At 41.7% G+C, this 15,877-nt stretch overlaps 1 protein-coding gene across 3 annotated transcripts in view; it reads left to right on the top strand.

Annotated features, from left to right (window-relative positions):
* CACNA2D1 (calcium voltage-gated channel auxiliary subunit alpha2delta 1) overlaps positions 1-15,877 on the top strand; it is a 681,161-nt gene that overhangs the window by 615,985 nt on the left and 49,299 nt on the right. For 2 of the 3 annotated variants that reach the window (XM_084632488.1, XM_084632489.1), the window contains 4 exons: positions 5,253-5,324; positions 6,327-6,398; positions 12,348-12,409; positions 15,060-15,136. In XM_084632488.1, the coding sequence (XP_084488614.1) occupies positions 5,253-5,324; positions 6,327-6,398; positions 12,348-12,409; positions 15,060-15,136 (283 nt within the window). The remainder of the gene's footprint in view (positions 1-5,252; positions 5,325-6,326; positions 6,399-12,347; positions 12,410-15,059; positions 15,137-15,877) is intronic. The other variant, XM_084632490.1, reaches the window with a different exon arrangement.

The raw sequence follows: 15,877 nt of genomic DNA, 5'->3' as shown, positions 1-15,877 counted from the left end.
AGGGAGGATGAGGCCCTCTTCTAGCAGTTTAGGTGTGAACACCAAGGGAGGAGAAACTGCTTTTGCAGTTGGCTAGCCATTCAGTCTTTGTTTAATCCTGAGCTGATGGTGTCAAATTTGCAAATGAACTGGAGCTCAGCAGTTTCTCTTTGAAGTCTGGTCCTGAAGTTTTTTTGCTGCAGGATGGCTACCTTTAAATCTGCTATTGTGTGTCCAGGGCGGTTGAAGTGTTCTCCTACAGGATTTTGTATATTGCCATTCCTGATATCTGATTTGTGTCCATTTATCCTTTTACATAGGGACTGTCCAATTTGGCCAATATACACAGCAGAGGGGCATTGCTGGCACATGATGGCATATATTAAATTGGTGGACATGCAGGTGAATGAACCAGTGATGGTGTGGCTGATCTGGTTAGGTCCTGTGATGGTGACTCTGGTGTAGATATGTGGGCAGAGTTGGCATCGAGGTTTGTTGCATGAATTGGTTCCTGAGTTAGAGTTACTATGGTGCGGTGTGTAGTTGCTGGTGAGAATATGCTTCAGGTTGGCGGGTTGTCTGTGGGCGAGGACTGGCCTGCCTCCCAAGGCCTGTGAAAGTGAGGGACCACTGTCCAGGATGGGTTGTAGATCACTGATGATGCGTTGGAGAGGTTTTAGCTGAGGACTGTATGTGATGGCCAATGGAGTTCTGTTGGTTTCTTTCTTGGGTTTGTCTTGCAGCAGGAGGATTCTGGGTACACGTCTGGCTCTGTTGATCTGTTTTCTTATTTCCTCGTGTGGGTATCGTAGTTTTGAGAATGCTTTGTGAAAATCTTGTAAGTGTTGGACTCTCTTTGAGGGGTTGGAGCAAATGCGGTTGTAACTCAGCACTTGGCTGTAGACAATGGATTGTGTGGTGTATCCGGGATGGAAGCTGGAGGCATGAAGGTAGGCATAGCGGTCTTAGTGTATTCCTCAGTGGGATCTGAGGAAAGTGGCCTGTAGAATTTGGTATTGGAGAATTGTCTGGCAGCCTCCTTTTGGTAGTCAGACTTGTTCATGATGACAACAGCACCTGCTTTATCAGCCTCTTTGATTATAATGTCAGGGTTGTTTCTGAGGCTGTGGATGGCATTGCGTTCTGCACAACTTAGGTTATGAACCAAGTGATGTTGTTTTTCCACAATTTCTGCTTGTGCACATTGGTGGAACCCTCCCATGTATAGGTCCAGACTGTCATTTCGACCCTCAGGGGGAGTCCATGTGGAGTTCTTCTTCTTGTGCTGTTGGTGCGAGGGTAACTGTGTATCAGTGTGCTGTTCAGTGTTATCTTGAAAGTATTCTACAGGCCACTTTCCTCAGATCCCACTGAGGAATACACTAAGAACCTGCACCATCTACTCAGGACACTCCCTACACTAACACAGGAACAAATCAACATACCCGTAGAGCCCTGACCGGGGTTATTCTATTTACTATCCAAGATCCACAAACCTGGAAATCCTGGACGCGCCATCACCTCGGGCATTGGCACTCTCACTGAAGGACTGTCCAGATATGTGGACTCTCTACTCAGACCTTATGCCATCAGCACTCCCAGCTATCTCTGTGACACCACTGATTTCCTGAGAAAACTACAGTGCATTGGTGGTCTTCCAGAAAACACCATCCTAGCCACCATGGATGTAGTGGCTCTCTACACAAACATCCCGCACACAGATGGAATACAAGCTGTCAAGAACAGTATCCCTGATGATGCCACAACACAGCTGGTTGCTGAGCTCTGTGACTTTATCCTCACGCACAATTATTTCAAATTTGGTGACAATATAGACCTCCAGACCAGTGGCATCGCTATGGGCACCCGCATGGCCCCACAATATGCCAACATTTTTATGGCTGACCTGGAACAACGCTTCCTCAGCTCTCGCCAATCACACTCCTTCTCTGCCTACGCTACATTGATAACGTCTTCATCATCTGGACCCATAGGAAGGAAACCCTGGAAGAATTCCACCATGATTTCAATAGCTTCCACCCCACTATCAACCTCAGCGTGGACCAATCTACATGGCAGGTCCACTTCCTAGTCACCACAGTGCAAATAAGTGACGGTCATGTTAACACCACCCTATACCGAAAACCCATCGACCACTATGCCTACCTTCACGCCTCCAGCTTCCATCCTGGACACATCACACAATCCATTGTATACATCCAAGCGCTGAGGTACAACCACGTTTGCTCCAACCCCTCAGAGAGAGTCCAACACCTACAAGATCTTCACCAAGCATTCTCAAAAGCAGTTTCTCCTCCCTTGGTGTTCACACCTCAGCTGCTAGAAGAGGGCCTCATCCTCCCTGATTGAACTAACCTTGTTATCCCTAGCCTGATTCTTGCTCGCATATTTATACCTGCCTCTGGAAATTTCCACTCCATGCATCCGACGAAGTAGGTATTCACCCACAAAAGCTTATGCTCCAATACGTCTGTTAGTCTATAAGGTGCCACAGGACTCTTTGCTGCTTTGAAAGAAGACATTTTAGACTTATTATAAAAATAAATTAGCACGGTTGATCCTATGGCACCTGGAAGAAGATGCCTCTGTCCCTTTGATTTATCTCCCTAATAAATTAGAGCTTAGCATATACCAAGCAATAATAAATTTTGCTTAGCTAATTACATCACAAGGAATGATGTCATCGAATCTCAGGGTTGGAAGGGACCTCAGGAGATCATCTAGTCCAACCCCCTGCTCAAAGCAGGACCAATCCCCAATTTTTGCCCCAGATCCCTAAATGGCCCCCTCAAGAATTAAACTCACAACTCTGGGTTTAGCAGGCCAATGCTCAAACCACTGAGCTAAGCTGGGCCTTGAAGTCCCATTTTATAGGTAATGTCCCATTTACACAAAGCACATTTTCTTCCAGCGAATAAAAACAAAATACATTGGTGACCTGGTTCCTCTTCTGTACTAAATCAATCCATAGTATCATGTTTGCAGGGTTTAAAAAATATACCCCATAATCCTTTTACTTAAAAGCCTAAACTACATGTGTGCCTTACATAACTTTTGAGTAACCAGGATTTTGCTGGGAGCTTTTACTCCAGGACTAGGGATAGTTAGGAACAGATGGTTGTAAAATTATAGCTGTTAAGGGCTTGTGATTTGTTCAGCCAATGCCCCCCGTGCCCACTGAACCACTTGGTACAGTAACAATCCTACATAGAGCCTTAATCCAGCAAACATATATAGTCACACTTAACTTCACACATGTGCATCAAGGATGGTCCAGTGGCTAGGATAGTAGCCTGGGACTTGAGAAACCTGGTTTTAATTCTCTATTTTTCCAAAGACTTCCTCTTTGGAAAGTTACTTGACCTCTCTATGCCTCAGTTTCCATCTGTGAAATGGGGATAATAGTACTTCCCTACCTCAGAGGGGTGTCTTGAGGATAAATGCATTCAAGATTATGAGGCGGAAAAAGAAGATCTTGAACCTCAGTTAGAATGAAGTCACCTTTGTGATCTGTGAATCACATATGTGAAGCACATTGGCTGCAGCGTGACTGATTTTCTGTCAGAATCCACTCTGCACTCACAACTCCCTTTAGCAATTCCCTTTATTGTGTCAATTCTGTGTTTAAAAAAAAAATCCAGTGGAAAATTCGCTAAGTGCTGCTGAAGCAAAGGGTTTCAGTACAACGCAGTGACCTTCTGTTTAAAGGACACTTATGCACCACTATTGAAGTAGAATACAGCAGTGGTTTTGAAACTTTTTTCTGGGGACTCAGTTGAAGAAAATTCTTTATGCCCGCGACCCAACGGAGCTGGGGATGAGGGGTTTGGTGTGTGGGGGGGGCTCAGGGCTGGGGCAGAGGGTTGGTGTGCGGGGGTGAGGGCTGGAGGGTGGGGCTGGGAATGAGGGGCTCTGGGTTTGGGGGGGCTCAGGGTTGGGTCTGGGGGTTGGGGTGTGGGAGGGGGTCACGGCTCTGGGTTGGGGGTGCAGGCTCTGGGGTGGGGCCAGGGATGAGGGGTTTGGGGTGCAGGAGGGGGCTTTGTGTTTTGTGGGGGCTCAGGGCCGGGGCAGGGGATTGGGGTGCAGAGCTGGGGCATGGACTTACCTCTAGCAGCTCCCAGTCAGCGGCGCAGCCAGGGTGCAGAGGCAGGCTTCCCGTCTGTCCTGGCACCGCAGACCATGCTGTGCCCTGGCAGCGGCCAGCAGCAGGTCCAGCTCCTAGGCGGAAGTGCACAAGCAGCTCGGCGCAGCTCTCGCCCACAGGCACACACACACACACACTCACACACATACACACAGGTCCCATTGGCCAGGCAGCACTGCCAGTGGGACTTTTAACGTCCCAGTCGCCAGTGCTGTCCAGAGCCGCTGGGTCGCTGAGCAAGGTGACCCAGTGCTTTATATGCTGCGACCCAGTACTGGGTCACGACCCAAACTTTGAAAAACACTGGTATACAGAACGTGAGATATGGAAGACATGTTTCTGCAGGTCACAACAATTTCCGTTTTAGTTCTTTGCTTGTTTAGATCCTGATTCAGCAAGGTACTGAAGTACATTGAAGTCAGTAGGACTGATTGTGTGATTAAAGTTTTACATGTCCTAACTGCCTTGCTTTATCAAAGCTTCATTTATTACAAACAGACTTTTTGTTTGAGGCAACTATATGTTCCATGAACACGTTTCCATAAGAGATTCTTTTCATTGGATCTTATCCCTTTGACATTCCTTTGTCTTGTACTTGCTCTCCCTTTCATCTCCACCCACAACGGATTCATGCCATTGCCACTAGTCTTCTGTAGAAGAGTGCAGGTGTTGATATTACTAGTCGCCCAGAAAATTTTCTCACTGCTTGTCTCCCCTTTCTTTTTGGTGGTAGGAAAGTTAAGGAATGACTCCTTCCTGACAGGTCACCCCGTTATCATGCTTACAATTTGTGACTAACCAACAGCAGAGGAAGCAGCCTTCAGCCATTAACACTGTGTATGACCGGACCATAGGCAAGCACTAGTTTTTAGAGTTAATCCAATTATCACTCACCTGATTACCTCTGTCTTTTTAAAATCCGTTTTAAGTGAACTAGCACTGCTAGCAATCCACTATGCTATATCTGATTAAAAGATAGAATGGTAAGTAATCCTATTTAAACAGTCTTTTTTGATCTCAGGGAGGGTTTGAATGATTTCAGTAACCTATTCATAACATCAAGTGAGAGATCTTTGTTATTTGATTTGTTTAATATCTTCTGCTTCAGAACCCTAAATCTCAGGAGCCTGTTACACTGGATTTTCTGGATGCTGAGCTAGAAAACGATATTAAAGTTGAGGTAAGATGCACCAGTAATGTAGTGCCTGCTTTGATGTATATATTTTTCACTGTTCTGGGTAATAGCTGAAATATAATAACTGGTGCAGATTCCTCCAATTTCCTTAACCTCTTGTTCTTCTAAATGACAGAGGACTTCAGATTTTCATTGCTCTGACAAAGTGTGATTTTTGTCTGAAGAGAAATGCAGGTTTAGTGAACGGTTTCTGAAATTTATTTTGAATCTATGTATTTTCTTCTCTTATACACCTGGCACATTTAAAAAAACCCTGTCATTTGAAAGATTATAGTTTTAAGATTAAGATTCCCCATTATTCTCTCTATATAATGGGAAGTGCCATCATGAATGGTAGAACCATTCAAAACAGTGCAATTCAGGTTTCAGTATAATGCCAGCTGAAAGTTGGTGGTTCCAATTGAGTACTGCATTGAACCCAAAACTCAAAGTAAAACTTGGGGAGGGTTAATCCACACAGACTGAAACAAAAAGTTTGTACATATCCATTTTAAGACACACTACAGCTGACTTTCAATTAGCTATCATGAGAATAACTACAGTTATTAGGCAATCTGCATTAGTTCTGCACCGAAAATCCCCATTGACTTCACTGGGAGTTCTGGGTTTGCAAAGAGTGCAGGAATTAATACTCATGGCTCACTGAGCTTAGTCATGCAACCGTTACTCATACAAGTAGAGTCCTTACCATCATGAGGAGTCTTACTAGTGTCAATAAGATTGCTCCACAAAAGTATCAATTACAGGGTTGGGCTCTCTTTCGTAGGGGTACGATAAGTAGGCGTGTACGGGCTGTTATTTTCAAATGTGTCAATATGATAGGATTGCTCATAAGATGCAAAAGATCTTGGAAAACATTAATCATGTTGTATGTCACGCCTAGATTTTGATTTTCCTTTTGTCTCTTCCCCCTACCTCCTTCTTGCTTTTTTATTTTTTTGTTTGTTTTTTTCTGGTTTTGTTTTTTCTTCACCTTCTTGTATATAGATTCGGAAAAAAATGATAGATGGAGAAAGTGGGGAAAGAACATTTAAAACATTGGTCAAGTCTCAAGATGAGGTAAGACTGGAACACAGGCTGTCCTACTTTCAGAACAGAACACTGCAAAATGATGACAAGAAACTCTATTTTGTCCTGTCTTTTATATTTAAAAGCTAACATTCTACTTTTCCAGTGTTCTATAATAGCCTCCTGGATTATTCCTGTACAAATATTTTCCTTCCCCCCCTCCCCAGAGTTGCCAACCTTCCTGGCTTGTACTAAGGGAAAGCACACATTTCTTAAGAACAAGGGTGTTTTGTTTCTCTCTTTCTTTGGTGCTTCATAATCATACAAGTGTTAATAAGACCCTGAATTCTGTTGTCAAGGATTTAGCAGAGCATTGTCATAATTCTTTACATGAATCCCTTAACAAAAGTCTTAAATGGTATAGGAATGTGTTGCTTTGTAAGGCATTATATTCTGGTTCGATATGAAGAACGTGGCGGGGGGGGGAATGATTATACAATTTACAGTTCCTAGATTAGGATTCATTACAGTAAGCAAAGGAATCTTCCAAACAGTTACAGTGATAGTATAGATTAAATTTTACTTTGTATCTTAGTGTGCTTATGGGATAAAGTGGGTTTCTAAACATCCTGTCTTGGTTGTTAAATTTTATTTTCCGAAGAAGTTAGACCTAGAAAGTTTGGTCCTCAACCCTAACAAGCTTTTGCAGTAACACAAAGCTGCTTTAAAGCTGAATGAGCTGGCAACCCTCAGTAATGGGGGAATCCATAGATGGTGTAGGTCTGCCATATGTCTGTGCCACATCCCTTAAGGCACCGGGGCAGGGTGTATATCAAGGGGAGGAGTGACAACCAGATTGGGCGGCACTTTGTTGATTCCGACCTGCCACAACAGCTCTTTGGGGTTGTATTGTAAAGAGTAGGAGCAGCTTGAAGAGGCTTGAATCGACCTATTGTGGCCTCAGAGGTGAGGGGAGATGTAAAAATTGCATAGGAAATATATATCTTTAAAAAAAAACAAAAAAGGACATAAATCATAATGTATACTTATAAATATAAACAAACCATAAAGTAGCAAATGGAATTGTTCATATGTATGCATCACGGATTGCAGCATCCCTTGTGCTGTAACGCTTGTTGCCCTTCCCCCACCAACAGCCTACATTTTGACTGCCTCCAACTCTTGCTTTGTGTCTGTACTGAAATGGGTAAGAGAATTTGGGCCTGAGCCTACTCTTACATTGGTGTAATGCCGGAGTGACCCCACTGAAGTCAATTGAGTTAAACTTACGCTTCCCAGCTTTCTGATTGCAGAAAACTAAACACCCTTTCCCTGCCTCTGCCCTGCCCCTTCTCTAAAGCCCCACCCCTGCTCACTGCATCCCCCCTCATTCTCCCCCCACCCTCATTCACTCGCTCATTTTCACCGGGCTGGGGCAAGGGGTTGGGTTGTGGAAGGGGGTGAGGGCACTGGCTCGGGGTACAGGCTCTGGGGTGGGGACAGAAGTGGGGGGTTCAGAGTGTGGGAGCAGGTTCTGGGATGGGGCAGGGGGTTTGGGTGCAGGAAGGGTGATGGCGCCAGCTAGGGGTGTGAGCTCTGGGATGGGGTCGGGGATGAGGGTTTTGCGGTGCAGAGGGATGTTCACGGCTGGAGGGTGGGACCGAGGGGTTCGGAGTGCAGGACGGGGTGTGGGCTCTGGGAGAGAGTTAGTGTGCAGGAGGGGGCTCAGGGCTGGGGCAGAGGGTTGGGGCATAGAAGGGTGTTTGGGTGTGGGTTCCAGGCAGCACTTACCTTAGGTGACTCCCGGAAGCAGCTGGCATGCCCTGCGGCCCCTAGGTGGAGGCGGGGCCAGGCGGATCTATGTGCTGCCCAAGCCCACAGGCCACACTCGCAGCTCCCATTGCCCACGGTTCCTGGCCAATGGGAGCTGCGGAGCCAAGGCTCGGGCTGGGGGCAGTGTGTGGAGCCTTCCGGGCTGCCCGTGCGCTCAGGAACCACAGGGACATGCCGCCGCTTCCGGGAGCCACACGGAGCCAGGGTACGCAGGGAGTCTGCCAGGCTTAGCCCCACTGCGATGCCGACCAGACTTTTAACAGCCCAATAAGCAGTGCTGACCGGAGCGGCCAGTGTCCCTTTTCGACTGTGGAATTCTGGTCGAAAACTAGACACCTCACAACACTAATTAAACTGGTGTGAGGTCAGAGGTAGGTCCCATTTATTTCATTTGCCTGTGAAGTATGTATGTCACTATAAAATTATGTTGTTAATCATAGCATTCTCACTCTCATCGCATTTAGATTATTTTATTTTTAATAAAAGAATCATAGAATCATAGAATATCAGGGTTGGAAGGGACCTCTGGAGGTCCCCCCTGCCCAGAGCAGGACCAATCCCAACTAAATCATCCCAGCCAGGGCTTTGTCAAGCCTGACCTTAAATACTTCTAAGGAAGGGGAATCTGCAATAATAATGCAATATGAGCAGCTGCAAGACTTTTTCATGAGGATGACCATTTTATAAAATGAGGGAAAGACAGAAAATGATGCAAATGGGCATGTTGTGTTTGTTTTCCTTCCGTAAATTCTTGAAAACCTGAAAAACCTGAGGACCTGTATTTAAATCAGTCTCCCTTGTAGGACCAGCACTTACTCCTTCTATTACTTTGGCATGATAAGAGAGTCATGTTTACACATGATGAATTAATCTTCAACAATATCTCGAATGTTATGCACAATCCAGACTTTTCTTTAACATTAAGCATATGTGTCTTATATTTCCAAGTTCTCTTTTACCTGCACACATATCCATGGCAACTATAATAATAAAATCCCCCCTCCATTAATGTCTGAGGTACCCATTGTCTATCCCACAACATGTGAGAGTCCTGGCAGAGTGCAGAACTCTGTTCTAATCTGATCTGATCCATCAGGAGCTCTTTAATGAACTTAAAATCAAAAAGAAACCCTACAAAAAATGGAAACCTGGATGAAAGAATAGCACAAGCATGTAGGGACAAAATCGGAAGGTACATCTACACAACAATTAAACACCCGCGGTGGTCTGGGTCAGCTGACTTGTGTTGTGGGGCTGTAAAATTACTGTGTAGATGTTTGTATTCAGACTGGATCCTGAACTCTGGGACCCCGTTAGTGTGGAAGGTCCCACAACCCAGGCTTCAGTCTGAGCCTGAATGTCTCTACAGCAATTTTTAGCCCCACAGCTCGAGCCCACTGATCTGGCCCAGCTGCGGCTGTGTCATGGGTCTTTTATTCCAGTGTAGAGGTACCCAGAAAGGCTAAGGCACAAAATTAATTACACCTAGCAAGGGACATAAAAGACAATACAAAGACATTCTTTAAATATATATATATATACATCCTTTAAAAACAAGGAGCAAGAGAAAGGTGAAGGAAAGTGCATGACTTCTACTTAGTGGAGAAGGAGAGCTAATAGTGGATGACATCAAGAAGGCTGAGGTGTTTAATGTCTGTTTAATGACAGGTTTCAGAGTAACAGCCGTGTTAGTCTGTCTTTGCAAAAAGAAAAGGAGTACTTGTGGCACCTTAGAGACTTACCAATTTATTTGAGCATGAGCTTTCGTGAGCTACAGCTCACTTCATCGGATGCATTCCACGGTATGCATCCAATGCAGTGAGCTGTAGCTCACAAAAGCTCATGCTCAAATAAATTGGTTAGTCTCTAAGGTGCCACAAGTACTCCTTTTCTTTTTGCAAGGTCTGTTTAGTTTCAATCTTTACTAAAAAGATAAATTGTGAACAGATACTTAAGACAAATAATATTAGCAACAAGGGGGAAGGAATGCAAGCCAAAATAGGGAAAGAACAAGTTAAAGAATTTTAAGATAAATGTATTCAAGTCGGCAGAACCTCATGAGGTTCTTTCCCACCCTACATTTCATAATATACTGGATTTATATCCCTGGAAATGGAAGTCCTCTATTTATTTTCAGAACATATGCAGTGTGCATAGCTGCAATGCAAACTCTCCTACACTGTTCTGTCAATATGCCAGAATACTAGCCTGTATGGCTCACTTCTAGGGGGAATCATAGAACATTAGAGTTGGAAGAGACTTCAGGAGGTCATCTGGTCCAACCTCCTGCTAATAGCAGGACCAACCCCAACTAAATCATTCCAGCCAGGGCTTTGTCAAGCCAGGCCTTAAAAACCTCTAAGGATGGAAATTCTACCACCTCCCTAGGTAGCCCATTCCAGTGCTTCACCTCCCTCCTAGTGAAATAGTTTTTCCTAATATCCAACCTAGACCTCCCCCACTGCAACTTGAGACCATGGCTCCTTGTTCTATCATCTGCCACCACTGAGAATAGCCTAGCTTCATCTTCTTTGGAACCCCCCTTCAAGTAGTTGAAAGTTGTTCAGTTTCCATGCCCAATTAATCCTTGGCTATCTGCTGATATCCTGAACAAAGGAGCCCACATGATGCCAAATGTATATAATAGTGACTTTTATGATCTGGACAACTTTCCACTAGAAAATAGACTGAAACAACCAATTCATTCTACACAGCTCATTGAACAGCCCTTATATGACAGTGACTTGGAAGTACTACTGACCTTGGCCAGGTAACAGCTAGAGACCCAGTAATGAATGATTTCCATTACCCATTCTCCAAGGGACATGGTGAGAATCTTACATACTCATAGTCATCTTGGCATAGGAAAATTCCTTGTGTCCTTAATCTGTCATGAAGTCACAAATGCAATAGAAAGATAAGGTGCGTTTACTGCTCTTTTTTAGTGGGTGGGCAGTGTGACAATCAATAGTACTAGGTCAATAAACATGGGTAAGATCTGTGCTGAATAAGTTCACCCATCTATAAGTCTTAAGTCAAAAATATCTCAAAGCATTGCACATTATTCCAAGCATCTTCTTTGTGGCAAAATAGCTCTTAGATTGTTTACACCTGCCCTGCTGTGCTGAAAAATAACAAGAGAAGAGAGTTATTCAATTTATAAACGTCAGAATAGAACCAAAAACACATTTTTTTCATAATCATGTTAATTTTTGTGTTTTTATTTTTGCACAGGGACAGAAATAACATCTACTGTAGCACATTTGAACAGTATTAGTAATGTTGTGATGTAGCAGCTGCACAGATTTTATTGCAGACATCCTCATAAATCTTTGTCTCTGACTATAAAGCAGCAATATGCTACAGCTGGCATATACTTATAATTTTTAATGTGGAAAAATGAGTAAAACTGCTCCAGCGGGGTGCATTAATGATGATTAAATCTTCTACGGGAAGTCAGGGGACCTTTTAAACTTGTCTGTTGTACCATCTTTCATTCCAGAAGCAAGTGAATTGAAAAGCTAACTTTAATCTCATACTTCAGGAAAGCGCTCATGCTCATGCTTAACTTTACACAGATGAGTTGTCCTATTCACTTTAAAGGGCAAATACATAAGTGGGTGTAAGACCAGAGCCATAGAGTGTATATACAGGGATAAATAATGTCCCACGGACACAGACATTAGTATATGTAAGTATGTACAGGCATAGTGGTTTGTTATTATAGGGTTGCTTATAAGTGCTTTGCTGCTGTCACTAGTTTTTTTGTTTAGATACAAGATCACTGGGCCATTCCTATGGGGGAAGACTCTTTCCTGTATTTAAAATAAACAATAAACAAGAAAAAGAAGTAATCTGACAAACAGACACAAAGGGTAAATGGACAGGCCAAATTTATGGCTCACTATACTTGACACAGCACTTCTAAAATTCTTTATTAGATTTAAAGAATGCAGATGACTCTGTAACATCTGTTCTAAATCTGGAAATTGTTGAAGAAATGCAATTGCAAAGCAGGTCACATTTTAAGGAAAGGAGCAAAAGAATTCCAACAGCTTGTTTGTTACTGAGTTTTACATTCCTTTCACCTCAATAATAAAGCCAAACCTAGTATTTACTGAGCCTCCAGGGGCAGTGATATACTTGTTTATCAAAATTGCTTTCCAGAGATATATTGACAAAGGAAACAGAACGTATACATGGACTGCTGTGAATGGCACAGATTACAGGTAATTAATCTGTTTTTTTTAATGGAAAGTGTTGGTTGGTTTGTTTGTTTTGATGAATAATTTTATTCTTATTAGATATAACACTAAAAAGACTAGGAACTGACTCTCTCTGCCCAAAAGAATGGAGAGACAAACATTGGTGCAGTTCATCTTCCTTGAGGATTTCCCTCTGCTCACCACCTAATGGCATAAGGCCCAGTCCTGCAGGCCTTTTAAAAAAACAAACAAACTCCCATTGCCCATGACTGTTTTGTTAAAGGAAGTGTACAGAGTCAAGCCTTCAATCTTTTGTGGAGCTTTCTAAACAACTTACCTACTAGCAAAGTTTCCACATACTTACTAAGAAGATTGTGTGATTCATGGTATCAATTTTAAGTGGACCTTATCTTTCCAGGGATCTCATAAAATCTGCAGGACTCTTAAAATCATTGTAGTGTTTGATTTGTAATTGTGTCTTTGGTTGTGGTCCTCTCCTTCAGATCCTCCTCTAATCCCACCTTTTCTTGCAGTCTCTCCAACAATAATTTCCATTCCCACACTGGCCTTTGCAAGTAAAATTTAAAAAATAAAATAAAAAAGGAAGAGCTAATGTTTCATGCCTTTACAAAACAAGCAATATCGCAACCTTATTTTTTGTAAACCTCCTTCTCAGTCTTATATTCATTATTTGTTTTGTCGTGTCATACCTAAACTACCGTGTCAGATTTTGGCAGGCAAGTACTATGGCATTATCACTCTAGTGAGCAGTTGCATTTAAGATGCCATATACAAATGTTAAATAACAATTACATTATTTTTTATATAAAATCATAGGGCCATAGATAACAGCAGAGAAAAATAACACTTTTTGAAAAAGGTGTATCTCACTCTCACAATTGTCCTGAAATGCACGATTTGAGACACTATAGCTACACATCGCTGTGACACTAGAAGGGATGCGACATCTTGACATCCACTTCTTAAAGTATTTGGGCTGCAGTTGGTCCAAGAAAGTTATCATACTTTAGTTTAAAAGCTGAATATTTCTTAAGATTACCAACATTGGGCCCAAATTCTATGAAGTTCTGAATATCCAAGTTAGGGCACTCCGTACCTTTCAGGACTGAACAAATTGTCACAAAGCAGAATCACTGTCAGTGCACAGTGTGAAACTTGAAACAACATTGAAAGGATTATTTTATTTTAACAAAAATATGTAATATTAGGAGTTTTACCCAAAATAAGAATATTTGCATTACTATGCTGCCTAGAGACATCAACCAAGTTGGGGTAGTAGGCACTGTACAAGTATATAGTGAATGACAGTCTGTGACCAAAATATTTTACAAAACAGAAAAAAAATACCAACCCCCTAAACCTAGTTGTTGTGAATTAAAACAAAGAGCTGGCTTGATCTATGCAATTCAGAACCTTGTTTTTCTGTTGTTACCCCCATTTTTATTTTCTGAAGGAAAGCAAGGTATTTTTCATCCTATCATGCTATCTAGTATGCAGTACACGTGTATTTGATTTATATGAGTTCTCAGTTCTTACCAAATTCCTCTCATAGTTGTTTTTCATAGGCTGAGAGAAAGCAGTTAATCTCCTGGGTTCACATTGCAGCAGTCCCATTAAACATAAAATTATAGATTTTAATTAGTAGTTTCTGTTAGCAATAACTGTTAATGACAGGTAAACCTCTCCTGATTTCCCTCAAGGGGAATTGGTAGAAGGCTATCACTAAATAATCAGCAATCTCACTTCTGTGATGTTTAAATGGCAAATGCATTATTAAAGGTCATCTTGCTTATAGCCCAGTTGTACAACTTGTTTTAATGTTAATTTCTGCAGCCATCCATTAGAAACCAGTGGTAAAATGCACTTTTATGTTAATGAAAATTGAGTGCAAACATTAGGGATGTATGATGAAGTAGATACGTCTCTGATGGGGATTTATACCCGTTGCCTTTAACATCCTTTTTTAAAAATTCTGTTCTCAGGTGCATGTATTGATTTTTAGTGGCAAAACCAAAAGACAGAATCATTTCTAAACAACAATGAATATTGAAATCAAAGGAGGTGCATTATGAAATATATTGTACATCTTAGGGCACTCTTATAAAGTACAGTTCAAAGAATTATTTTGTCCAAAAGTGACTGCATTACTTTAAGAAGATATTCTGTCTCTTAGAGATAATGTAAATTCAAGTACTACACGTTTTTGCATTAAATATCAGTAGCTGTTTTATTCTAAAAGGGAACTCGGTCATTATCATACTCTTTTCATAGCAGTTCAGAATTATTTGTGATTTTTTTCAGCTGTTCTTTAAGCAGAACTTTCAGTGGTATATCCATAAAAATTGTGACTAGCCTATGAATTTTATGATGGGTGCAGATCCTGGAATACCTCCCACTTTACTTCATGCTCCTTTTACATGTAGTTAATTTCAACCCCACTGAGGTGCCTAAAGTTAGCACTGTAGCAGTGTGGGACTGCATATAATAATCAAATCATCTCATCTCACAATAATTTTCATCCCCAACTTGTTAATTGTTTTCAAAGACACATCAAAGCTGACTTGAGAAAACTGCTTTAAAACTTCTAAGTTTTCTCCAGTGAGCTAAATGTGTCTTTATTTCTTTGTTTATGCCTTTGTTATTTCTGTTGCAGTTTGGCCTTGGTATTACCATCCTACAGCTTTTACTACATTAAAGCCAAAATAGAAGAACCAATAACTCAGGCCAGATGTAAGTACTTGGAAGGTTCTCTGGGTTCTGACCTACTTCTGACACACAGACGTTTTAAAAATTTAATTTTGAAATTCATAAAGTTTGTGGAGTTCCCTAATGTTATCATAATGTACCCAAAATCTACAGCAATGATTCTAACCCATTGTAAACATTCAAGGTACAAGAAATATTCTACATAGCTAGAATATGTGCAGGTACCCCAACTTCACTTACAGCTCCTTCCCTTTTGCTATGTACCTATAGAATCATTGCTTTGTGTATCCTCTGTTGGTGTTGTTTTAAGGGTCTGCTAGCTGACATTTAAATATTCCACCTGTTAAAAATTAATATATAGGCTAAAGCGTCTTTTCATAGTTTGCAGTAATTACAGTGCTGTATATAGCAATTTCTCATGCTGCTCTTATAAATAAAGTAAGATTAGGGGCTATTTAGTTTTGGCTTATAGTTAAGCTTTTATGTTGCACTTTGTAAATAGTTTCAGTGGATGTCTATAGAATCTTATTTGGATGGCACTCATTTCAAGCCACTTCCAGATTCTAGAAAACTGACTGGAAATAATATGTATGATATATTTCCAGCATTAAAGTTTTGTTTACTTTGTTTGACCATAGTTGAGCCAGTAAATGAAGTATGAGCCATCATATCCTTTTAACTTTATCCAAGTGTTAATCCAAACCTGAATGAATTCCATTTTTGCATTTAGAAATATATGTATGCAAAAACTTACTTACAAGGACA

This window comes from Lepidochelys olivacea (genome assembly GCF_965140295.1).
Source record: "Lepidochelys olivacea isolate rLepOli2 genome assembly, chromosome: 1".
Lineage (NCBI taxonomy): Eukaryota > Metazoa > Chordata > Testudines > Cheloniidae > Lepidochelys > Lepidochelys olivacea.
Note: the sequence above shows the minus strand (reverse complement) of the source record. Positions and strands in the feature narration are given on the sequence as shown.